This window comes from Protopterus annectens, chromosome 1.part1 (genome assembly GCF_019279795.1).
Source record: "Protopterus annectens isolate FY-2018-M chromosome 1.part1, PAN1.0, whole genome shotgun sequence".
NCBI lineage: Eukaryota > Metazoa > Chordata > Ceratodontiformes > Protopteridae > Protopterus > Protopterus annectens.
The window spans coordinates 428799233-428826364 of NC_056726.1; the positions used below are offsets into that span (position 1 = coordinate 428799233).

The 27132-nt window shown below is 43.2% G+C and overlaps 1 protein-coding gene across 1 annotated transcript in view; it reads right to left on the reverse strand.

The window, feature by feature from the left end:
- Nucleotides 1–27132, reverse strand: part of ACO2 (aconitase 2) — a 1318356-nt gene that overhangs the window by 1056421 nt on the left and 234803 nt on the right. Inside the window, exons 3-4 of the mRNA XM_044075713.1 lie at nucleotides 5202–5460; nucleotides 5005–5097 (exon numbers count right to left, since the gene is read on the reverse strand). Of these exons, the coding sequence (XP_043931648.1) occupies nucleotides 5005–5097; nucleotides 5202–5460 (352 nt within the window). The remainder of the gene's footprint in view (nucleotides 1–5004; nucleotides 5098–5201; nucleotides 5461–27132) is intronic.

Genomic DNA, 27132 nt, shown 5'->3' on the forward strand with positions numbered 1-27132 from the left:
CTTCTTTGAGAAATGGTCTGAATTTTGGATTGCCAGTTTTACTGCCAGCATTTCTTTTAGGTTGATGTGCAGGTGAAGCTGGTCCTGCGTCCACAATCCTTGTACGCATTTGTCCAGCATGTGAGCCCCCCATCCTAGGTCTGAGGCGTCTGTTGTGATGGTTTGGCTTGCTTGATAGTTGTGAAAGGGTAGGCCTGGGTTTGACTGGCATGCTTGAGCCCACCATAGGAACTCCTGTTTTAGGCATGGGATTAGTGGAATTTCTGCTTCTAGGCTGTGCCTGTGTTGGGACCATAAATTCTTTAGGTACCACTGTAGTTTTCTCATATGTAGTCTGGCATGTGGAACCAAGATTATGCATGATGCCATGAAGCCCAAGGCCTGCAGAACTTTTCTTGCTGTTAGCTTGTTCTGTCTTGTTAGTGCCAAGAAGTAAAGAGGGAGTTCTTTTTGTTTTTCTGCAGTTAGGAATGCCATTTGTTTTACTGTGTCCAATTCCGCGCCCAAGAATGTCCTTGTTTGGGATGGTATCAGCCTTGACTTTTGTAAATTGACTGTGTATCCCAGTGCTTGTAGCAAGTAAATGACCCTTTGTAAATCTGTTGTCAGCTTGCTTTTGTTGTCCCCTTGTAGCAGGCAGTCGTCCAGGTATGGATAAATTTGGATTCCCTGTAGTCTGCAGTGGGCGATTACTGATGCCAGGCATTTTGTGAATACTCTGGGCAGTAGATAAGCCAAAGGGCAATGCTGAGAATTGATAGTGCTCTGATCCTGCAAGAAATCTGAGGTATCTTCTGCAAATTGGTCGAATGGGGACGTGCAGGTATGCCTCCTTGAGATCTAGAGTTACCAGCCAACACTCCTTGCCCAGCATGGGAAGAAGTTGCTGTAGGGTCAGCATTTTGAATTTTGGGACAATGATGTATGTATTTAAGGTGGACAGGTCGAGAATAGGTCTCCAACTTTTTCCTTTCTTGGAACTAGGAATAGTCTGGAGTAGAATCCTTTGCCTTGTTCTGTTCTTGGTACTCTTTCCACAGCTCTCATCTTTGTTAATTGCATTATCTGCTGCAGAGCTTCTGTTTTTTGATTTGGAGGCAGGTTTGGCATTCCTCTTTTGACTGGTAAAGTGTGGAAGTGGAACCGGTAACCTTGGTCTATGGTTTGCAAAATCCACTTGTCTTTTGTGATATAGTGCCAGTTTTTGGAAAATAAGGTTAATTTTCCGCCTAATGGTGCTGCTATTTGTTCCCTGGTAGGCGGAGTTAGAATCAAGTCACTGTGATTGTGCTGTTGTAGTGGTAGTGGCTGTGTCTGTGCGTCTGTTATTACCTTGCCACTGTCGTCCTCTGTAGGCACCCCCTCTGGATTGATTTCTGCCTCTGGAACGTCTATTCCTGCCCCTTTGGGATCTTGTGGAGTCAGGAAAGGACCAATTTTTGGCAGGCCAGTTCCTGCTAAACCTTGGGGGCTGAACCTGCAAGAAATCTTTAACCGTTTGTACAGATTTTGCCTTTTCTTCCATTTTCTTCATTACCTGCTGGGCAGGTGTACCAAACAAACTGGCCTTATCCATAGGAGCATCTAATAACTTAGCTTTAACATGATCCGGTAAGACTTGTTCCTTCAGCCATGCATGTCTTCTGATCACTGTGCCAGTCATGGCTGATCTAAATGAAGCCTCCAGTGCATCATAGCCACATTTTAAGGAATGGTTACTAACCTGTTGTATGTTATTTACCATTTCTAATACATATTTCTTATCTATAGAGTCATCAGAGGATAGCTTTTTAGTTAACTGATCAAGCATAAACTCTTGGTATTGTATCATGTGAAACTGACAGTTTAAAGCTCTAGCTGAGAGAGTAGCTGAGGTGTAAACTTTTTTGCCCCATCTGTTTAAAGACCTGGCTTCCCTTTCAGAAGGAATAGGGTTTTTGCTGTGGTCGAGGCTACTGCCTTAGGCCCCTGGGATATAGTTTCGGGGTCTGCAAGTGGGGCCTTGTATAGGTGATGATGAGTGTCTGGTACCCTGTAAAATCTATCTGGTTTGGCAGGGGCTGGAGGTAATGAATCTGGTGCAGTGCAGACATCATTAAATGCATCGTCCACAACAGAGAGGACAGGAGGTATAGCTAAGGGCCTGTGTTGTGGAAGGTGCAGAAAAGTCCTAAGTCTTTTTCTGGAATCTGAGAAATCCTGTTCCTGCCATTGGAATTGTTCTCGCATGGCATGTAAGGTTTCCCCAAAGGAGAATTCTTCTGGTGGAGAAGCAGCTGGAATGGATTCTTCAGCATCTGAGTCTTCATAATTGGAGAAAGGAGCCTCTGGATGGTCTGTAATATCTGAGTCATCCGCAGAATCATCAGAGGACACAAGCTCGGGGGGCTCTGCTCTAGGTCTCTTTTCTGGGGGCTGAGAGGCCCTGTCTGGGTGAGATTGAGATCCCCTAATTAAGGATATTAAATCTTCTGCCAGAGTAAGCATTTGTGAACTAGAAGTGGGCCTGGTTGAGGGGGGTTTAACAGGCACTGATTTAGTAGATTTGGCTGCTTTAGCCCTGGCAAAGGCCTTAATAGACATGGCTGCAGGAGGCCTAGCAGCACCACGTGCTGGGGTAGAGACATTCAAAGGGATGGTGTCTGATAAGTCACTAGTAACCACTGTTGTAGGTAAAATTTCTGAGGCCGATTCAAGTAAGGTAGCAGGAACCTCAGTAGTAGTCATTGATTCAGCTGTACTTTGATCAGTTTTCTCGGTTTCGGCTGAAACAGAGACACTCGCGGTTTGCTTAGCCATGGTTTCGGCCGAAACCGTGGACCGCGAGTGTCGGTCTTTTTCTTTGCGTTTTTTAACAATTTGGGTAGTCTGAGGATCCGACGGCATAATGTACACAAAATCTGAGCCGAAAAACTGTTCAGCAAACTCCGACCGACGCCTAAGCGTTCGTCGGTTGAATGAGGCACAGGCCGAACAGGCTGCTACGTCGTGGTCTGGGCCTAAACAAGGCAAACAGTAAGAGTGGAAATCTTTATGAGGTATTTGTTTCCCACAAGTTAAACAGTTATTGACTTTTTCTGACATCGGCTGAGGCAAGAAAGAGTCCCCAACGGGGTACTTAGCTTTTAGAAGTCTTCGAAGTAGTATTCGGTAGTAGTAATCTCTGGATCTGACCGACCGGCACTTGCGAACAGCTTCTGCTTCGGGCACCACGCGGCAAGAAAGACTGAGGAAAATGGCGTCGGCTGATGCCTTTATACCCGAAGACCAGCAGAGATGACGTCGGGTGAAGTGCGACATCAGCCGAAGCCGGACACGGACTTTGGAATCCGGCCGACCGAAGGGCTGCCTGACGACAGGACAACCCAGTTGTTATGACTGCAGATGCATCCATGAAGGACATCATCAGACAGCGAGGTACGTCGTGGTCTGGGCCTAAACAGGTGACGCAGTAAGAATGAGAATCTCTTTGTGGTATTTGCTTTCCACAAGGCAAGACAATTGTTAACTTTTCCTGACATCAGTTGGAGCAAGAAAAAAGGGTCCCCAACAGGGTAATTAGCTTTAGAAGACTTCAGGATAATTAAATTCGGAAACGAAAACTCAGATAGTGGCCGACCGGCACTCATGCGAACTGCTTCTGCCTAAGGCTCCTCGGCAAGAAGACTGATGTAATGGCGTCGGCTGCCTGTTTTTATACCTCTGATGACCTGTAGTCAGTTCTGGGGTGACAGCAACCAATGCATACTAAGTCTTTGGTATTTGGGCTGACTGAGGGCTACCTGCAGGCAGATAAACGCAAGTGTGATGACTGCAACAGTGAAACACGAAGAACATCCACACTGACACAATCTTAGTTGTAAGCATTTTATATCACAAACCAGTGACACTCCCAGTTGCAGACATTATACACCACTTATAACCTACCCAATAACTTTCAAACATTACATAGCTCATTTAAGCCCTGCCTTCTTTTAAACCTCATTCCTCCCCTCTTATGTATTGTTCCCACAATTCCCATTTTTTCTTTTGTAGTTTGCTCCTTCCCTTTTCTAAAAATTTCAGTTTCAGTTGTTTTATCTCAGTCACTATATTCACTACTTTTAATACAGTTGGGTTTAGATTTTTACTTCCATTTTCCAGTAATTGCTTTTTTGGCAGCCACCATAATGCAGAGCAAGGCCTTACCATGTCCAGGCAATTCCAATTCTGTATCATAGCTCAGAAAAATCATCTCCCTCTTCACACTAATCTGCCCACCCAGCATCTCCAACAGTGCATCCTGCAGGGAATTTTACTGTAAATTTTAAAACCACAAAGAGATGCTCATGATGATTAGACTTGCAGTTCAAGAAAGGCAAAACTTGCCTTCCTTGTTTTACGTCAGACAGTTGTCTTTGACTTATTTTGCAACTTTTACACCTTCAAAACAATTCTTTAAAAAAGCAGGATTTAATCTTATGCAGCAAAAGAGATCAAAGTTATAAATGGTACACAAATCTGGTCTTCACAATTAATCCATGTGGCAATTCCCAAAACAAGTGCACCAACGGTTCGTTATAACAAATTCAGACACCTATTCCAATACAAAAAGCATGAACTACACTGCATTGTATTTTCGATAACAGGGTGTATCCAACTAAGGCACACGAGATGGTCAGGTAGAACTAAGAGGATAAATAAAGCACTTAGAAGCTCATAAAAGGCAAAATGCTGACAGAATCAAAACCTAGAGCAGAACAAAGCTTTACAGATAGCAATTCAGCCCTTAATCCTCTGTGCTAAACAGCACAATACTTTTTGTATGTTTGGTTCCTGGTTTTAAAAGATATGATCCTCTTATTGTTATTTATTTTACATTTGTTGACCAGGAGTGTCCATCTGAGCTATTGCCCTTTTTCAGCGGAGGCCCAGGGAGAAAAGCTCCAAAGATATACAATACAATAAAAATAGCAATACAGATACATTAATGCCTGCATAACTGCACCATGACTCAAAGCTTACCTGATGGATGATTCCTGACCCAGGCTTCCAGAACCCTACACCATATTTAGCTGCAGCTGTTGCCAAAAAGTTATACACTTCCTGATTTAAGTCCTGAGTTAAAAAAAAAAAAAAAAAATTTATATTTTTTATACTTCTACATAGAAATATTCACATAAATGAAAAAATATAAGTATGAAAAATACTGAGTTGCATACTATTGCTCTTGCTAGATCTTTTACTCCCCCACTCTGGGCTTCAATGAGGTGGTCACAGTGGATGGTTGAAGGCACTGCTACTTTTGGCAAGCCACTGCTAATGAATTGCAACATGGCCATCTGAGCAGTAGCATCCTGCATAGCAACCCGGTCTGGTCGAAGTCGTAAGTAGGTCTTACCACGCACGATCTCTTGTTTGACAGGGTCATCGAGGTGTCCATAAACAATCTTCTCAGATAGAGTCAAAGGGCGATCTAACCTGAAAGAAGAGAGAGTTAGAGACTGCATCAGGAACTTTGTGGTACTCTGATGGCAGCACAAAATACCATCAGCAGTAACTACCAAAATATGTACTATACACATTTGTAAGCACAATCTCCATCTAACTTTTTAAACATTAATTTTTCAACAAGAAACAAGTTACAAAAGCATTTTAACAAAAACAATTTCAAAACAATTGCAAATGACAGTGAACATTATTACTTGACAGACTGTTTTGACACCAAGGGAAAAAAAATAACTCTGGTTTAACATCACAGCTGAACTCCCATCTACACCCAAAACACACAGACATGATGTAATACCCTTTACTGTACCAACTTAGGTTTTACAATTACATTTTCTAGCTGGCATGAGACCTTCACTGGGAGTTAGTAAAAGTTTTTTAAATCAAAAAATTGAAAATCCTATACAGGAACAATAAAAGGCTCTACATCTCATCTGTGTTCCAGTAACTGTGTTTACGATTACTGAACCAACATAGCACTTCTGTTTTTTCTTCTACTTTTATAACTTGCCTTGTACCATTTTGTAAAAGTCTGCCCTAAATAACACTGTTGGAAGGATTTGCTTATTTTCAATTATGACCAATAAGAAAGAATAATGCACACATTTTATCCCAAGATTTCTATCAGTTGTTTTGCTCTTCCCTTCCATAACTCAAAAACGTACCTAATCTTTTTTTTTTGTGTAAGGTAACTACTTAACATACCTTGATATTTGCTATGCTATTTAAATTTTTACAACTCGCCTACCACTGTATCACATCTTTAAATACTAGCACTATCCATGGGTTTTCCATCTTTTTAACCACTATCAATAAAAAAAAAAAAAACATTTTTTCAAAGCATAATGAATATGTCTAATATAGCCCAGTAAGTTTTCAACTCTGCATATCCTTTTGAAAAGGATGAGGTATTAAATCTGCCATTTCAATCTTTAATGTTACTAGAAATTAACTAAAAACAAAAGAAATATATTTGATGTATTCAACTTTCCATGGAGAGTCAATCGTTCTGCAGCAATAAGGAAGGGGCATGATTTACTGTTATAACTACTTTTGAATTCTCCCAAATTCATTTAATATTTAAAACATCACAAACCACATTCTTAACTAGGTAAAACACACCAACACAGACAGTACTCAAAACTTATGTGCCATGAACTAGAACTGGTATACTACAGAATTGGTTACCCACCCCCCCACCCCACACACACACCAAGATTCATAAACCACAGATGCTGCTGTGTCTTTCGGCTCTTCCCGGTTAGGGGTTGCCACAGTGGAACTCCGGTCCGCTAAGGATTGGCAGTAGATTTCTACATACCGAGTTGCCGGCCCTGACTCACAACCTTCAACGAAGGTACGCCCATTCACGCATGTCTCAACACAGAAGACGTTCTAGCTGAGAATTGAACAGGACAACATCTTACTGTGAGGTGACAACGCTACCACAACACCACCACCGCAGTTCATAAACCACGGTATATGGTGGATAAGATATGGTGTAGCCATAGTACATAATGTATGGACTGTACATGCAAATAACTCCCTGATGGCACAGACTGTAAAAAGAAAACTAGCATACAGGCCAAACAGGATAACCTGTGGGACTCAAGTATAATCCAATGGTGTTGCAGCTGCCAGAGCAGTGATCTTCCCTCCCTAATAAGATGATCAGCATACAGAGTTGCACAATATATCAGTAGTGTTTATAAAAACAATCTTCTTTACATGGTAGGAAAACTACCAGCAAGAGCTTTGTCAAAACAACTCCACACTCAATGCTCCAGAGTTTCTACCAGTGGAAGCTCCCATAGCACCATAGCATAGTAATGAGCCCTAGATCAACCATTATGCCTAATGGGTGTGAAATCTTTATGTTCACAGGAATGACACGAGAACAGAACAGTACAGTATGGAAATCCTGTAGATAAAGATATACAAGTGCACCTTACTACACAGTTTTTCCGTACATTAAAATTCAATATGGCAATGACAATAGTTAAACCGATTGAGATACATGAACTGGGAAGGGGTAATCCCTTGTACAAAGCATTACAAACATAAGACAAAGTAAAGTTGTACAAGTAAATGGACCAGAACAGTGTACATTCAAATTATCACTGCTGCAGTAGACTTAGCTATGGGTTATATCCTGTATAGGATATAACAGCCAGCCAGCTTCCAAAACTTCAGGATACCTTCCATGTACCCAAGCTATTAGTCAACTTGGGCAAAAAGTCCTTCAAAGCATTTGTGCCAACAGAGAGGGAGCCTAAAGACCTGACAAGGACAATGCAAGAAAAATAAAATAAATACACCATGGCATAAAAGCTTACTAAAATAAGAGAGATGGAGGGAGCAGCTACTGCAGCAGTGATGGTTTGAACATTTGTCATGATACTTTTACTTCCACAACTGTACTATGTTCATCATATGGATCACTGCTGCAGTAGCTTTAACTCTACAAGTACATTACTATAGCTTAGACTAACTGGGAAGAGGAAAGATAAGGGTCCAGGAAGCCCTGGAGAATGGTCCTAGCAAAGTCTATCCTAGACCCAGAGTATGAATCTAGTAAAAGTCTGCACAGATGAGCAAGGTACCGCTTCTAGAATCCAACCCTTCCCAAAAACCCACAGATGAATCAAAGGCCCTGCCTGGAATTGTTTTGTTGTGGTCAGTATAACACAGGCCAATAACAAGAGACAATCACTTGGAAATAGTTTATTTTGACATGTGCTGCCCTTTGTTCTTACCTTCACAAAAATTAAATGTCCAGAAAGATACAATTCTGTCACGTTAGTACCCAAGCTGTCTGTGGAAATTCAAGGTATGGCGTATCTTCTCCTCATTTTTAGATTCTGGAAAGAAGACAGCTTGGCACAGGGTAAACTTGGATATGGCTTTAGACATAAGAGGATTAGTTCTTAAAGAAACCCTATCTTTGCTGAAAATATGAACGCTGATTCACTAAGAGTTTGCAACTCAGAAATTAATTGCTCTGACTTTTGCAACATTAATAAGACTGCTGTCCATGTCAAGAACCTCAACATCAGCTTGATGAGCTGGTTCAAATACAGCAAGAGTTAGTTTTTCCAAAACAAGAGATCCCAAAGAGGACCCAGCTCTTTTCTTGGAGCCTTTGTATGAAACACCACTTTCAAAAACATTTTGATGTAAGACTGCACTGAAAGTTGTGGACTCCTGGACAGTCATGCTGAAATAACTGACAAACTAACATTTTTTGGAGTAAGATGGGCCAAAAGACAATAACTTACACAAATACAGAAGCAAAGAAACACTAGCCATGAAATGGTGTTTCTTTTCTTGGTATCAACTAGAAAACATTTTCCATTTACAGCTTTCTAGTAACAGGTTTTCTTGCCTCCTTCATTACCTGTTGCATGGACTCAGGAAAAAAAGTGTTAAAAGGTATTAAGATTCCATCATTCAAGTAGTGATTTGTAGTTTGGGGTCGGTAGTATAAAACACCCCTGGTTTTATGGGACTAGATTCAGTTTGTGAGGAAGCTTGTGGCAACTGCCCTTGGACATTTCCAAAAGGGGAGTACTACTACTGCCTGGGCCAGAAGGGAGTCTCCACAATGAACTTTGGGGAGTTCTTATGAATCTTCAAAAAAAAAAAAAAAAAAAACATGAATATTAGTGTAAAAGCATACACTAAGTTCTCCTGGAACCTCAATCTGTGCAGGAGGTCCTTTATCCATGTGAGAAATTCCCGATACTTTGAAAGATGCTGCAAAGATAAGAACGTTGTCTAAATAAGGAAAACTGAATACCTTGCAGTCAGCAGTAGGCTACCACAGGAGGCAGACACAGAGTATGTTTGGAGCAGCAGATAGACTAATAAAGGGCAATATCGAGAAGTGACAGTGCGATCCAGACACAGAAAACCTTAAACATCTGAAACCTGAATCTATAAAAAATGTGGTGGCATGCATCTTTCAATCGAAGGTTAATAGAAAGCTAAAATGGGGGATGAGGAGTTGCAACTGGAGACATGACAGCACTTTTTTTTTTTTTTTTTTTTTTTACTTTGGCACTACCACAAACAGGGTTAGAAAGGAAAGATCTGGAACTATATCCAAGAAACTTCTCTGTCTGGTACCAGAAACATCCCGGAATAAAACTCAACTCATAACTGAGGACAGACAGCTATCACTCTCTCAAAGCATATGCTGAATGACAGGAGGAAAATTAAGTTTATGATCTGGCAGGTGAGGGGTGAACCTCTTAGAAAGGCCAGAGGGACTCCCAATGTCATTTGTAACCTTAATGGGATTACTTACAGAAACCATCTGTCTGAAACTAACTACTGCTAAACAGAAAATGGAGGTTCAGACTATCTGTGAGGACTAAGGTATTTCCAGGGTTGGAGTGAGAAGTCATTAGATTTACTAGATGGATCTTTGCTCTGGGGGAGGAGGTGCCTGCTTTCTTTTTGCAGTCTTCCTGACACTGTTTAAATATTTGCTCACCAGCTTGATGGGTCTGTATTCTGCTTGTTAAAAATCTTGTACACAAAGACACAGAATTAAATCGCTTGGCAAACTTGGAGAAGGGGGGAGGAAATACTTGAAAGCCCTTGATTCAACTTAAGGACCTCTGCAGCAGGAGGTCCAAACTAAGGCCCCATCAAAGAGAGAACTCAAATCTTCTTTTACATCAAATGGGAGATCTTGTTAAAATAAAATGCAAAAAAAAAAAAAAAGCATCATTATTCCCTTTGGGAAGCTGACATTCTGCTAACATTATAGACAGTACCCCCCCCCCCCCCAAAGTGTAGACCCAGTGGTACATGATCTGGGTACTCAGGTTGATAGCAACCTGAACTTTGACCACGACAGATCCACAGTAGTAAGGAAATCATATGTAGCACATCTTATAAGAGGCATTGCATCTAGAAGGATGTTATAATTCCATAACAAATCGGCCTTCATCAGACCAATAATGGAGTACAATGCTCCCTTTTGCATGCATCTTGCCAGACACCCGCAACTGGAGAGACTAGAGAGGTTTCTTATCAAGAAATTACAGGGTTCACAAAAAAAGATACAACTGTTGGGTTCCGGTTCTGACCCTCGGAACAGACTCAGCCATTATAACAAGCTCACTCCAGCCAGAAATTCTCAAGCCAAGGATACCCAATTCTGCCTCTCTTTCCTTCCACTCGGATCGAGTTTTGCCGAAAGAGTGGAAAATCAACCCTACTAGGATGCCAGGACTAGTTCCGAACATCCAGGAGTCTTTTGGAGGGGGTAGGAGAGTGGGATGTCAAGAATTAATGAAGATCGACAACACAGACTGAACATTATGCTAAGAATAACTTCTTTATCTGATGTCAATCTTCATTCATTCCTGAACTGTTGGGACAGAGCCCCTAGCTACTTTAGACCTTGGGAGGCCCTAGGGAAGGATGTTCCTGAGCACCATAGAGAGTCAAAGGATGCTCTCTCCCTGGAGACCGTATCCAATTTGTAATGAGTGATAAAGGTGGGGGGGGGGGGGTAAGCCCAAGTTGCGGCTGCGCATATGTCATCCATAGAAACTATGGAATGAAAGACTACTGAAGTAGAAATAGATCTGGTAGGATGTGCCTTCATTTTTGATGGGAAGTCCAGCTTATTTTGACTACAAACAAAAGTGATGCAATTGCTCAACCATTTCGACAGAGAAACTTTTGAAACTGGTTTGCCCGGTCTAGCACCTGAAAAGGATAAAAACAGTCGATCTGATTTTCTAAAAGATTTAGTGCTAGCCAGATAAAAACGTAATTGTCTGTGTACATCCAACAAGTGCAAGCAATATTTCCCCTTGTTTGAGAAATTTCAAAAAAGACTGGTAAAATCTGTAGTCTGATTAATATTGGAATCAGACACTACTTTAGGGAGAAAGGACAGATTAGTTCCGAGTGATACCCTCTCCTTGCGAAAAATGATATGCGGATGTTTAACACACAGCCTGTAACACTGCAATTTTCCTGGCCGAAGTGATGGCTACAAGAAATACAGTCTTCCTAGATAAAAACCTGATATCACAGGCGGCTGCTGCCTCGGAAGGCCAACGAACCAAACATTGCAAGACCAATATTAAATTCCAAAGCGCAATGGGCTCCTTGAAAGGTGATTTCAAATGTAAAGCGCCCTTAAGAAAGGTTTTGCATACATGGCGAGATATCAAGGAATGGTCATCGAATCCACTATGGAAGTTTGAAATGGCAGCTAAATGAACTCTAATGGCTGAAGTAGAGGCGCCCAATTGAAATAAGGTGGTCAACTATTCCAAGCCTTTATTGCTTGGAGCTGAGAAAGGATCAATACCCTTTTCATTAGACCAAAACACAAATGTCTTCCATTTACTAAGATGAAATTTTCTGGTGGAAATTTTATGACAAGCCAGAAGCATCTCCTGTACTGGGGAGGACAAATTTTTTCGCCTGGCAATTAATGGAAGTGGAAAAACCAAGTCGTCAGCTTGACATGTTGAAGGTTGGGATGGACCAAACCCTGAGGATGAGATAAGAGATCTACAGTTGGATCCAGAGTCCATGGGCAGTGAACTAGGCGAGGCCAAAGAAAGGAAAATCAGACTTGACGGGGCCAGTAAGGTGCAATGAGAATCACTTTGCTTCTCTACCGTTCAGCTTTCTTCAGAAATTGGGGAATTAAAGGGATTGGTGGGAAGGCATATACAAGTCCTGGGGCCAATCGTGGAGAAGTGCATCTTTCAGGGACTACACACAAGGGGGGGACTAGGGCAAAGTAGTTGCTGCATTTGTGGTTTATGGGAGAGGCAAACAGGTCGCAGCAAGATTGACCCCATCGACGAAAGATTCTTGTCGCTACACTAGGATTGAGAGACCACTCGTAAAGCTGGAGAATGCATGTACTCAGTTTGTCCACAATCACACTGGAGTTTCCCGGAATGTGCATTGCTATCAGAAAGTGGTTGGAGGTGACTGCCCATTGCCAAATTCTTAGGGCTTCCCGACAGAGGGTAGGATCAGATTCCCCCCTTGTTTGTTGATGTAGCAGACCACTGACATGTTGTCTGACTGAATAGTCTGCCCCTGAAAGGAGGGCAGTTTGGAATGTTTGCAACGCTAAGAGAACTGCCCTCAGTTCCAGGATTTTGATGTGCAAATTCACCTCTAGAGGGGACCAAGCGCCTTGGACAGTCTTTCCCTGAAAATGCCCCCCCCCCCCCCAATCAGGGATGCAGCCGTGGGCACTACGGCTTTCGGCTGAGGGTGAAAAGGGACGGCTCCATAATTCCTCTTCTGGCTTCATCCACCAATATAAACCCTGCTTGCGCTGGTTGGCTATGTGGAATGGATGGGACATTGGACGAGTTAAGACAGACCACTGAGACGTCAGGAGACATTAAGGCAGCCTCATGTGGTACCTCACCAGAGGAACTAGGGTGATTGTTGTTGCCATGGACCCAAGAAACTAAGACTAGACTAGCTGGAACTTTGTCTTGAGAGAGTATCACCTGAAGTTGTGACCTCAGCCTTACCAATCTCCAAGAGGAAAATCAACCATGCAAGATTTTGTGTTTAGTCTTGCTTCAATGAATTCTAAGCCCTGCATGGGGGATAATTTTGACTTTTCCCTGCTTACTGAGATGTCTAAAAAGTCTGCTAGCCTTAGAATGGAGTCCAAGGTGGAAAGCAGCAGAAGCCTGGTGGGGGCAGTGAGGAGCTAGTCGTCTAAATAAGGAAATACACAAAATGCTTGTAGCCTTAAGTAAAGAGTGAAGGGGATATGTAACCTCTGGTAATTATTCTCTGCACCCAGAAATCTGATGTTATTGTGTGCCAGGCTGAAAGGTGCAGAGAAAATCTTCCCCAGAGGTAAGCAAGCAATTGGGCCGCTGCTAAACAGCGCTGGTAGAGATGTCCAGAGAAAGAATCCCTGGAACCCTGGTTGCGCGGCCCTCTGCCATGGGAGGGCATCTTCCCCCCTCTGCCTCAGGAGGAATACTTGCCACGTGCCTCGAAAAGCCCCTTGGGACTTTCTAAACCACATCTTTCCACTCCTCTGATTCCTTGAGTAAGGTTGTTTCGGAGTGGAAAAATGCACACCCACAGCAGAAATGGTATTTTTGTCCTTCTCGCACCTGGCTAATGTGTCTTGACTTTTGGGACAAATAATGATGAAGCATCAACAGGAGCATTGATAAAGGAAGACTTGAAGGGGTCCGCAAAGTCATACAAGTGCAACCAGGTGTGATGTCTAATGGCAACGCCTGTACTTGCTGCCCTGGACATCCCCATGGCTATATGTGCAATAAGCCGCATGGACGAGTTGGAGACCGATTCTAGGGTGACAAGCTGGGAGGCAACCTTATCCTGAACCTCGCCAGACAGTACCTCCTCCTAAGGTCTCTGAAAGCTCCATTAGCAGATCCTTTCGGAGTCACGTGAACAATGCCAAAAAATTCAAGGACCGTATAGCAAAGGTCACTGAAGCAAAGACCAGCCTCCCAAATCTGTCCATTGTCTGGGACTGTTAGGACGGACAGCTGGACTCTCCTCAGCAAGTTCCGTCTTTGTGGCAGCCACCACTACAATGGTAGCCACTGCTAAACCCTTTGACCAGTGGGGCTGATCCACAGGTGCTGAAATAATTTTGCCCAGTCTCTGGGAGATTGGCTCTATGGTATCATGAGCATTCCACACATGCTGCACAATAAGTTTGATCAGTTTATCGGCAGGTGGGTCACCCAAGAAGTAGAAGGCCGGGCATGAAAAGCTTGCAAGAAAACAGATTCCTTGGAGGATCACCCCTCTGTTTCAGAATCTCCAGGATGTCTCCAAAGGAGACATCTTCAAGGGGTGACAGAGGGGACCCCCCCCCCTTCATTGAAATCTTTATCCTTGCTGACTAACTCTCCAGGAGAATCCAGGTGCTTCCTCTTGCATGATCTCTTACAGGGTGGCTCCTCAGGGGGAAGGTCTGAGGAGGACTCAGAAGATGTGGGAACCTTGCAATAGGGTATCTTGCTGCCCCCGTGCCCACTGCCCAATGTAGCAGATGGTGTTAGCTGGGAGACAAATAGCCACAGATATAACATTCCAACAGGGATGGTGCCCAACTTTGAGCCTGCTGAGGCTAGAGCTCTCTTCATAATCTGAAGACAGGCCCGCCCGAAGAGGGATGGGAGCACAGAACCAAGAAAGACAACCTCTGAATCTGGGTCACACCCTGCTCCAATGAACCCCCCTCCAGAGCAGGAGCCACAAAAGGACTTGTAACTGCCAAGGCACCAGGAACCGTAGAAAGCCCAGTGGAAAAAAATTGGAGCTGAACTAGGAACCCTGGAATCTACAGCCAAATCACAATCCTGCGACTGGATGGGCTCCGATGGAGCCGCAGATTACAGAGTTGGTTCTGGAACCAAAGGTGAGATCCACCATTGGCACTGAAGTAGCTGGCACCAGGAATGAAGTAGAGGGCTCCAAGACCTGCAGAGAGGTTGAATGAAGAAAATAAGTGCGAGTCCCAGGAGAAATACCCTCGGCTACAGGTGGAGAGTATCTACAGCGGGTAGGAAGGCCTCTGACTGCAAAGAGCTGATCCACTAATCAGACTACAAACTCTGAAAGGCTCCTGGTGGAATGGACAGACATCCCCAAGGGCGATTCTGGCCCTTCAAGAAATGGACTCAATTGCTGACCCAAGAAGGGGTCTATAAATGGAGACTACCTAGTCCTGGCTGTAATCTCACCCTTCGGCACAGTGGTCCGGTTGACCAATAGTTTGCTTTGCAGGAGAGGGAATAACCAGAATGCTAGGGGAGACTATTGTTGGTGCCAAGAGGGTCATTGGTACAGATGAAATGGTCGGTGCAGTAGGAGTTTTGGTAATTTCAGAAGATGTCTGCACCGTGGGTGATGTACAGGTGTCGGTGCCAGTGCCAATTTTGGTACCTTAAGCCTCAGTTCAGAGGGATGAGTCGGCACCTGAGCCTTAGACAAAATAGCATCTTGTACTTTAGGCAATGTAGGAACAGGAGGAGTCCTTTTCTTGGATTCCTTTTTGGGAGACTTGGATGTCTCCGCCTCAGACAAAGCCTCACCAAAAGGGCATTTTAGCAGCCCCATGAAGATAAGTTTAATACGTGTCTCTGCAAGGGTTTGAGCACTGAAACCCCTACAGAGTTCACATGGTAGTTGAATTTCCAAATACGGCACCCCCAAACAATAAACACATGAAACATGTCCATCAGAACTGGGCATCTTTCTGCCACATTCCTCACATTGCTTGAAACCTGTGGTTATTTTCCTTTTTCTGCCTTCTTTCAAAAACAGGAAAGGCATGTGCACCTCACACAGAAAAGCACAAGAACTAATGGAAAAAAATACATAGTATAGTTTTTTTTTTGAAGGCTGTACCAACAATGGTAGTTAGAAAATTACCACAAAAAAGGGTAAAGAGAAGAAAGAATGGAAGTGGGAATACCAGCATTGGTATTTACGCAGATCTATTCAGTGCAAACTTCACCCCCCCTCTCACCCCCTAAAGGGCCCATCTCAATATCGAAAGATTGTCAAATTCCGATAACAGTCACACAGGTGAAAAAACGCACTCTCCAAAGCTAGGAATACAGCATCCATAGGACCAGACCATATCCCAGGCTGTGTACTACATGAACTACAAAATGAACTGGCACCTCACCCAAGTGTCATGTTTAATCATAGCCTCACCTCAGACTTCGTACCCACTGAGTGGTGCACAGCTACAGTTATCCCACTTCATAAGGGGGATCCCACCTTGGATCCTGGGAACTGCCACCCCATCAGTCTGACGAGCCTGATCTGCAAGACCATGGAACGTATTATCATGGAACTTATAAACAAAGACACTGGCAACCTTCAAACACTGTTCGTGAAGGGTCAATCTGGTCTCCTGAACCCGACCGACTTCTTCAAATCAGTCTCCAGAGCCGTGGACAGGGGTAAGGTGGTCCACACAGCCTATCTGGACCTCGCCAAGGCCTTTGACACCATCCCCCACTCTGGAATCATAGATAAACTCACTAAGCTGGGCATTAATCCTTACGTCACTCTCTGGGTTGCCAACTGGCTTGCTGACAGAACCCACATTGTAAAAGTAGCAGACTCCAAATCCAGCTCCAGACAAGTGACAAGTGGAGTATCTCAGGGTTCAGTCATGGGACCACTCTTGTTTAGCATCTACTTCTCTGAAGTACAGGCCAACACTAAGGGACTCTGGCTAACTGGGAGCCATTATTGAATCCCCAAATGTGGATATTCTACAAAAGGGCCTTACAGAAAAGTACAGTTTTGTACCTACCATAAATGTAGATGTTAGAGTGTATACACTGCTGCAGTCATTACACTTGGGTTATCCTGCAGTCAGGCAGTTCCCCAGTCGGCCTGAGTTCCAAAGTCTTGGTCCGGCATCGGTTGCTGTCGCCTCCTCCCTGACGTCAGTGCGACAGGGGTATATAAGATGCAGCCAACGCCATTTTTTTCAGTTTTTCTTGACCCAGATGTCAGGTGCCTCTAAATAGTAGGCAATTCCAATTGCTAATAAAACATACATAAGAAAAGCAAAAAACAACTTACAGCTACCAGCAAATACTCCCCATAGCTAGTAAGGGTAGAAGACATAGGTACGTACCAACCAGTAAGAGGGGAAGGAGGGAGGGTAACCTGGACTGCAGCAGTGTATACACTCGAACATCTACATTTATGGTAGGTACAAAACTGTACTATGTTCATCGTGTTACACTGCTGCAGTCATTACACTTGGGTAGAATCCCAAAGCTGAGGTAGGGTGTCTGGTTCTATAAGGCATTAAGGGTGGCTGTAAGGCCCTGCAGCACTGCAGTGGCAAAGCCAGCTCTGGATTTAGAGTACAGAGGCAGATGGTAATGCTTGGTGAAGGTATGTACAGAACTCCAAGTTGTTGCTTCCAAAATATCCTTGGTAGGTAACTCCCCTGAGGTAGGCAGTTGAAGTGGCCGTTGCCCTGGTGGAGTGAGATCTAATGCTGCTAGGTACAGGTTTTCCATGGTATGTGTAGCAGAAACGTATACAATGTCCTATCCATTTTGAAATAGTCTGTTTTGAAATGGCTTTTCCCTGTGCTCCTGCAGCATATGCTACCAATAATTGCTCAGATTATCTGAAAGCTTTGGTTTTGTCCAAGTAGAAGCATAACTGCCTGTGAATGTCCAAAGAGTGCAGTAGTCTCTCCCCTTTATTCTGTGGTTTAGGATAAAAAGTTGGCAGGTGAATAGTTTGGTTTAGAGCCACACTGAATACCACCTTTGGCATAAATGTAGGGTTAGTTCTTAAAGACACCCTGTCCTGGTGGAAAATGAGGAAAGGTTCCACTGCCATTAGTGCCTGTAATTCTGAAACTCTTCGTGCTGATATTATTGCCAGGAGCAGAGCAGTTTTCCAAGAGATATATTTTAATTCTGCTGTGTTAGCTGGCTCAAAAGGAGGTAAAGTTAGTTTTTCCAAAACAAAGTTGAGGTCCCAAGTTGGAGTAGGTGCTCTACGGGGTGGTCTTACGTTTTTAGCCCCTCTGAGGTACTGTTTTAACAGAAGATTAGAGAAAATTGGCGGATCCGTGTTGTAATGAGCAGAGATGGCAGAGGCATGGATCTTGATGGATGAGAAGGAGAGGCCTTTATCCAGCATCTCAGTAGTATCTGAGGAATGTTTGGGACAAGAGGGTCAAGGTTGTGAGCTTGGTTCCAGGCACAGAATCTCTTCCATTTATCCGAATAGGCTTTCCTTGTACTAGGCCTTCTAGCTTCCAGAATGACATCCATAACAGCTTTGGAGAGAGGCATTGCTTGCTTAAGGAATCTTCCATGCAGCTAGGTTTAAGGTCTTTAGCTGGCTGTGTAGTATTTGACTGTTGCGCTGAGTCAGCATATGTGGGATTTGAAGCAAAATCCAGAGTGGTTCTTGTAATAAGCTCCTTAAGATTGGGTACCAGTGCTGATGTGGCCAGTCTGGTGCAATCAGGATCATCTTTGGCTCTTCTTGCCTGGCTTTTATGAGTACCTTTGGCAGGAGAGGTAGTGGTGGGAAAGCGTATACTTGTAGGTTCTCCCAGCCGAATGAGAGGGCATCCACTTTCCATGCTTGTGGATGGTAACTCCTTGTGCAGAAGTTTTGTAGCTGGCAGTTTATTGGGGATGCAAACAGATCTATGTCCAGGCTCCACCATTTCTGTGTTATCATTCTGAATATTTGTGGATTCAATTCCCATTCGTGGGGATCCATGATGTTTCTGCTTAAGTCATCTGCCAGGGTGTTTTTCTCTCCTGGCAGGAATTGTGCTTGCAGATGAACTTGAAGGTTTATAGCTGTGTTCCACAAGGTCATGGCTTGTCTGCATAGGGGGAAGGAGCGAGTGCCCCCTTGCTTGTTTATGTACCACATAACTGTGGTGTCTGTCTTTAGCAGTAGTTGTCCTGGATGCAGCTGGTCCTTGAAAGCTATAAGGGCATTTTGTACAGCTAGCATCTCTTTTTGATTGATGTGAAGATGCCTTTGTTCTGCGGGCCACGTGCCCTGAATACATTTGCCTGCCAGGTGTGCTCCCCAGGCGTAATCCGATGCATCTGTTGTCATTGTTTGCCTGGCTGTGGGTTTTGTAAAAGGCTGTCCCTTGTTGAGGTGACAAGCTTGAGCCCACCATTGAAACTCCTGTTGAAGGCAAGGGATTAGTGGTATAACTCTTTCCAAACTTTGACAGTGTTGAGACCATACATTCTTTAGGTACCACTGTAGTTTCCTCATATGCAGTCTGGCATATGGAATTACTACTATGCAGGATGCCATGTAACCCAAGGCCTGCAGAATTTTGCTTGCAGGGAGTTGGGTCTTTGTTGCCATCAATTGAAAGTATTGAGTCAGTTGTCCTTGCTCGTCTGGTGTGAGATAAGCCATCTGGGCCGTTGTGTTCAAGCTGGCACCCAGGAATATAATCTCTTGTGAGGGCACTAGTTTTGATTTCTTTTAGTTTACTGTGTACACCAGGCAACTTAACAACTTTTTTACAAATGCCAGATGCTTTAAAAGAATGTCCTTGCTCTCTGCTTGAATCAGGCAGTCGTCCAGGTATGGATAAATTTGAATTCCTTTCTGTCTGCAAAATGCAATTACTGGTGCCAGGCAATTTGTGAAGACCCTGGGCGCAGTAGATAAGCCAAAGGGCAGTGCAGAGAATTGGTAGTGCATTGAACCAGCTATGAATCTGCGGTATCTTCTGCAGTTTTGTCTGATAGGGACATGCAGGTATGCCTCCTTGAGGTCCAAAGTCACAAGCCAAGCTTTCTTGCCCAGCATGGGAAGAAGCTGCTGTAGTGTCAACTTTTTGAATTTTGGAACATCCAGATAAGTGTTTAGAGACTGAAGATCCAGAATGGGCCTCCAGGCTTTGTCCTTTCTGGGTACCAGAAAGAGTCTTGAGTAAAATCCTTGTCCTTGCTCCTGTGATGGTACCTTTTGGATAGCTCTCATATCCATGAGTGCTGTAATTTGTTTTTGAGCCTCTGCCCATTGATTTGGTGGCAGATTTGGCATTCCTTTTAACCTTGGCAGAGTGTGAAAGTGGAACCTGTAACCTTGAAATACAATGTTGAGAACCCATTTGTCTTTGGTGATCATTTGCCAATTGTGGTAGAAGAGTGCCAGTTTTCCTCCCAAGGGGGATGTCAAGAGGGATTTGTTTGGCAGCTGTAGTGGGAAGTCATTGGAGCTGCTTTTTATATGGTTGGGGCCTGTCTTCCCCTTCTTTCTGGCCTGATGCAACCCATTGTCGAGGCCTGTAAGGGCCTTGTGTTTGACCTCTACCTCTCGGACGTCTGTATCTTCCTCTTTGAGGTCGGTCTGTAATTGGAAAGGACCAATTCTTAGTTGGCCAGTTCCTGCTAAATCTAGTAGGCTGAACCTGTAAGAAATCCTTCACCGTTTGCATAGATTTTGCCTTATCCTCCATTTTCTTTAATACCTCTTCTGCCTTAACTCCTAATAAAACACATCCTGCTGCAAAGGTGCATCCAATAATTTTGCATTAACATGATCTGGTAATGTATGTTCTTTTAACCAAGCATGTCTTCTAATAACAGAGCCTGTAACTGCTGCTCTGCAGGAGGCCTCTAGAGAATCAAAACCACATTGCAAAGTATGCTTTCCCACTTGTTCAGCTGAATGCAATAAATGTTGCATCTCTTTAAAATTAGGAGGATCTGATTCTGGTAGCATTTTTTGTTTCAACTGAGACAGTAAAATTGCTGATATTTTAGCATGTGAAACTGGCAATTTAAGGCTCTCATTGCTAAAGTTGCAGACGTATACACTTTCTTTCCCCATCTGTCTAATGCTCTGGAATCTGTCAGAGGGAACTGGATTCTTGGCTGATGAGGTCTTAACTCCTTTGGGTCCCTGAGAAATGGTTTCAGGGTCAGCTACAGGGCTTTTACACAGAAATTTATGTGAGTCAGGGACTCTGTAGTATCTGTCAGGTTTAACAGGGGCTGGAGGTAAGGAATCAGGATTTAAGCTGGATTCAGTATACACATCATCTGCAATACCTAACACTGGCGGAATAGCAAGGGGTCTGTGTTGAGGTAATAAAAAGAAGTCTCTGAGCCTTTTCTTGGATTCTGAGTAATCCTGGCCTTCCCAGTGGAAATGCTCCCTCATGGTATGTAGGGTTTCCCCAAAGGAGTAGTCCTCAGGCGGTGAGGCTGATGGAATTGATTCCTCAGCATCAGAATCCTCATAAGGGGGTAAAGAGTATCCTAGCTCTGAGGATGAATCAGAAGAGATGGACACCTGGTCGGATGAGTCATAGTCTGCATCCTGTCTAGGCCTTTTATCAAGAGGGGGATGGGACCCCATGATCAGAGTTTTTAGGTCTTCGGCCATATGGAGCATTTGTTTCTTAGGCATGGAGGCCTGCCCTGGAGAATGTTGTATTTGTTTCTTTGATTTTAAAGGAGGCTTAGACTTAGCTGAGGGTTTAATGCTTAACTGAGTAGGTCTGAAGACACCCTCTGAAGCTGTGGGTTTACTCAGCTACTCTGGATCCCTCTGAAAGGTTAGTCTCGGTAGGCTGAATAACGTGTGCGTCCGAAGGCCCAGCCACCTCCACGTGGGAGTCAGAGGTGGCCTGTGGTTCTACAGAAGCGGTAGTCAGGGGCTGTGAAGGTGCCTCGCTGAAAACTGGAGAACCGGCGACTGGCCTAGAAGAGGCTTAGTCGTCAGTTTTGGGCCTCAGATGCCTATCCTTGTCTTTGCGCTTTTTGTGTACTCCAGTCATCAGAAGTTCCGACGGCATGGTATGACTGAATTTTCTACCAAAATAATGTCAGGCAAAATCAAACCGACGTTTAATAGTGTACTTGTTAAACCTAGCACAAAACCGACAACCAGTGACATCGTGGTCTGGGCCTAGGCATGTGATACAATAGGAATGGAAATCTTTATGAGGTATTTGCTTCCCACAAGAAATACAATTAACTTTTACTGACGTCGGTCTGAGGCAAGAAAAAGTTCCCCCAACGAGGTACTTAGCTTTGTAGAAGACTTCGGTTCTGGATTCGTAATGAAAATCTCAGGAGACGGCCGACCGGCACTTGCGAACTGCTTTTCTTTCGGGCACCGCGCGGCAAGAAAGACTGAAGAAAATGGCGTCGGCTGCATCTTATATGCCCCTGTCGCACTGACGTCAGGGAGGAGGCGACAGCAACCGACGCAGGACCAAGACTTTGGAACTCAGGCCGACTGGGGAACCGCCTGACGGCAGGATAACCCAAGTGTAATGACTGCAGCAGTGTAACACGATGAAAATCAGATGCTTGGTGCCAGAGCCATGGGCTCAAGCTCAATGCCAAGAAATGTATAGTTATCCCCTTTGGGGAAAAAACATGTACCCGTGAATTCCCACATAGGTGGCAGTGCACTAAACACCGAAAGTGTGATAGGAGACTTAGGGACACAGGTGGACAGTGGTCTCACCTTCGATAACCACATCGCCACAACAGTCAGGAAACCCTTCTATGTAGCACACCTCATCACAAAGGACTTTTCATCCAGAAAAAATTAGGTCATTGTCCCAATGTACTCATCCCTCATTAGACCCACTATAGAATACAATGCCCTGTTTTCTATGTACCTCTCAAGACATCTGCAACAAATGGAAAGGCCGCAGAAATACCTCACTAAAAGTATCACAGGCCTAAAGCAGATGCCCTATGCTGACAGTTTAAAAAAACTCCACCTACACTCTTGTCACATATAGTCTACTCAGAGGCTTATCTCTGCTTAACATACAAGGCCATGTCAAACCCAGAGCTACTGGACATGCTACATTTAAAGAAACCCCAGTCCCTCAGAGAAGCACGCTCCAGGGATCTTAAACTTGTCATCACAATAAACGAAACATGCTTGAGGGATAGGTTCCTGACCCAGAGACTCCTCAAACTCTGGAATAGACTACCCACACATGTCAAGCAGAGCGCCTCTTTGGCCCTCTTCAAAAGGAAACTTGATGATTGGATGGGAGATGGGAAATTTACCCCGGGGATCCAGTCAGTCATCCTGCTAGACAGTGGTCCAGGGAAGTAAATACTGTGGGAAGAAATAGCAAGGGAATTGTTATGGCTAGGTTTGTATAGGCCCTAGGGTCAAAAGCCTAGTACCAACTTATGAACCTACCAGAGGTAAGGGAAGGGAGGGCCTATACCAACGATGCCAAGAGAATCTACTAATAAGGTAAAGGAAAAAGGAATACACACACACTCTCACCAAAAAACACAGCAATAATAACTACCAAAGAGAGGAAACAAAATAAAGAATTAAGGAATATATAGGATTATATCAAGAAAAAATTTAGCACTTAGCTGCAAGTATGGCTGACGCGTCCGATTTTCTATGCAGCAAATGAGATCTGGGAGGAAGGGAGGATGGGCAGTATGGGTGCCTTTGGTTTGAGAGTTTCTGGCTGGCACGAGCGTGTTATAATGGCAGAGTCCGTTCCAAGGGTCAGAACCAGAAGTGAACAGTTCAAGAATGAATGAAGATTGACAACATCAGATCAAGTCTCGCGCAGAAAGACTGAAAGCACTGTCACTGTGTTCTGTTACAGGGCAGTTGCTGACCAGGCACTGATGGAAATGCTACACATTCATATCAGTAACCAACTAAAAAACAAAAATAACAGAACACCAATGTACTTAAATCCCATTTAACTTTTACTAACCACAAAATAAACACTGAGCACTTTTCACCTTTTACAGTATTTATCATTTTGTAGTTAACAAAAGTTAAATGAGATTCGAGTAAGTTGGTGATGTCCTGTTTTGTTACATTCATAAATCAAACTGCATCAAGATCACTCACTCCAGGGATCAACCTAGTCTCTGACATTAACAGATCATGCTGGAGAGAGATACATCTCCCAGAGACTGCCACTTCCCTGGAACAAACTTCCAATTCAAGTAATAAAGCCCCTCTCTGACCAACTTCAAATAAAACCTAGATCAATGGATGGGTGACCCCAAATTCACTCCTGGGGTGGCGCCCATATCCTTCCTGAACTGAGGAAATCATTAACAACTACCATAGACCCTTACACCTCTGCAAACTTCACTCACCTAACCACCAACAACTGGGGCAACTCTGTATAAATATGGCTAGGCTTGTACGGGCTCTAAAGCCGTTAGACTAGTAACCTCCCACAAACCTATGAACATATAAACAAGTAAACTTCCTCATAACAGTTCTAGTGGCAGCAGCAGAATCTTATGGTACTTGAGAAACAGAAGCAACCAAACTACACAAAGCAGATTTCTCCTCAGGATCATAGGACATTACTAGGATATCGACCCTGAGGTCATTTCAAGCATAGCCATTTCATAGGTTCATAGGTTTATACTAGGCTATCTGCCCTAAGGCATTTATAAGCCTAGCCCAAAGTTTTGTGGCTTACGCCACCCCTTATGTTAAAAAATAACATCCCAATGCAATACCACAGATACTTCACAAATACAGTCCTGGGTATTGACTAATGACCGTTCATGTCCAGGAGGGCTGTGGGCACTATCCCCGGTAAGAAGTTACGGTGCCCCATCCACTAGTCCAGGTTCCTTTTCAACAGTGTCATAGAGCTGCTCTGCTTCACATGAATTGGCAGCCTATTCCAAATACACGGCAGTCGCTGGGAGACAAATTTGTCCCTCCAGCATGTCCTATTCAAGTCTCAGGCCATATTTAGGTCCCTTGAATGGATAGCTCTAGTCCCGTTTGATTTACGGATGTGCAGCAGATTCATTAGGTTTGTGTCAGAGATTGCTCTGTAAGCCAGGCATAAGTATCCCCTACAAATTCTATAGGATACAGAGTATAGTGGCAGGGGAAACAGATGGCAAAATATTCCTCATTCTCTAAAAAGGCAAGCATATACTAACATGAGCTTGACAGTTAAACCCTAAAAATATGTGTTATAGAAGAATACACTTTTTTCCCCAAAATTCTATCAAAACCCTTTCCAATCCTTGCCAGGAAGTGATATTAATCAACTGTTTAGTCACAGCTAGGTTCACTAAAGCAAGCAGCTAAGTCTGATCTGGAGTGAGTTGTCTTGTGGGCAGGAGGCTGGCTGTCAGGCAAGTTACAGGCTGTGACAAACATCCTCTATAGCTAAAAGAGGAGGAATCTGGGGTAGGTTCTAGAAATTCCCATTACAATAAATCAAATACTTACTCAAGGACTGAAAAACACTATTTTCCAAATGAACCAACCAATTCATTCTAGAAATAGTTTCAGAGAAAGAATCTTTCAGAAGGATTAGCCAAAGCCACATTCTCCTCAGAATCTGAATCAGAAACCCGATGAGACAAAGTCTGTCCCTTCACAATCATTTTGAGGTTCAAAATTATAAACCTCTTAAGAAAATGAAGAATCTCTTTTTACCAGAAACAGCCATACTGGAAAAGGCTCAGTTTAGTTCAGGCTGTTGACAAGTCCAACAAATAATTCCCGTCTAGGGTAACAGAAATAGAAGAGTTTCTTTTGACAGGAATTTCTGAAGAAAAAGACCCAGTTGCCAGGAAAATCTCCCTAGGAATAGGCATTGCTTTCTGGCTGGCTAGGCAGAGTGGCATTCTCTGCTCCTTCTCCAAGGACTGACAAGAGTCTCTCTCCTTTACTCACCAAAGGCACTCTGATACTCGCAGAGGACATTGTCTAAAAAAGATGAATGGTTTAAGGAAGCTGTTTTTGTCACAGCATTCTCACCCATCTGTGGTTGAGGCACTTTAAGGCGGTTTAGTAATTTTCTTTTTTTTTTACAGCTGAAAGAACTAGAAGGCTGTTCCATAACTAACCTAAAGACGCTGCCAGATTCCAGTAGCCGGTAAAACTGGTAACCTGTAAGGTAGTATTTTTTTCCCATTAAAACATAATAAAATGCACTTTAAAACACTTGCCACAGCCGCTAAACTAAAACAATTTTTACAACAGAAAAAAGTCGTTTTAAAATTATTTTTAAGAAATGTTTACCACAAAAGTGAAAAATGGCACTCCCATTTAAAAATAAAAGCCACGCGTGACTGTCATTAAAACATTTTCCAAGCTTTAAAAATAATGTTTCACAGAAAATGTTCAATTTTTGTCAAAAATTAAAGTGGAATTTTTTTCTCCATGAGGAGAACTTATCTGCCTAGCAACGTAACATTAACAAGCTATCGACTATCAAAAGCACACAAGATGAATGCTTTTCAGCAGCAATAAAGCTCTGAAGGACTTGGTGCTCAAATCTTTTAGTCAGCTCAGCTCTAACAGTATGAACACATAGAAGGTGCTGTGAAGCTATGGAAGCTGGACAGCCGTTATTTCTTCAGCAGGATATAACTTTTATAGCTGAGCCAACTGCAGCAGATATCCATATGATGACTGTGATACAAGTGTTGGTTGACTTATCTTGATTAAATGTATGCTGATTGACACTAGTAGCCTCAAGAGCTCTTTGGTCTCCTATTATGGTAATTAAAAAAAACAAAACAGTGTAAGAAACTTGTGTGTGTGGAAGATTTTCAGTCCATATATTTCTAGTTAATCACTGTATATTAATCAGATCAGACAATAGTAGTAGAAGTAGCGAACGTAAACTCAAGTCAAAAAGTAATAGAAAATATATCATTACTAAGTATTCAAAAGTAACCCAAGCAAGGCAGGCAGTCTGTTTCCAGTTGAAAATCCTTTATTAAGTACTTAAAGTACTAAATAAATGTCTAAATAAATTAATTAAATAACTTAAAAAATTTAAATTTAATAAATTTAATTTAATAAATTAACTAAATAATGTCTGTGTACAGCCAGCCACTAAAGATACTGAGATTATACCACAAGGCTATAATATACTTAGGCTTGACCGTACTAAACGAAAGGGTGGCGGAGTAGCAATACTGTTTAAGAATCATCTTAATATCTCTACCCTTTCAGCTTGTCCAACCCAAAATAGTAAAATAGAAGCCATCATCACTAAACTTCAACTTAATGCTAAGAAAGCCCTTTACATCATCTGCATATACATACCTCCTGGAAACAATATACCAATTGTAG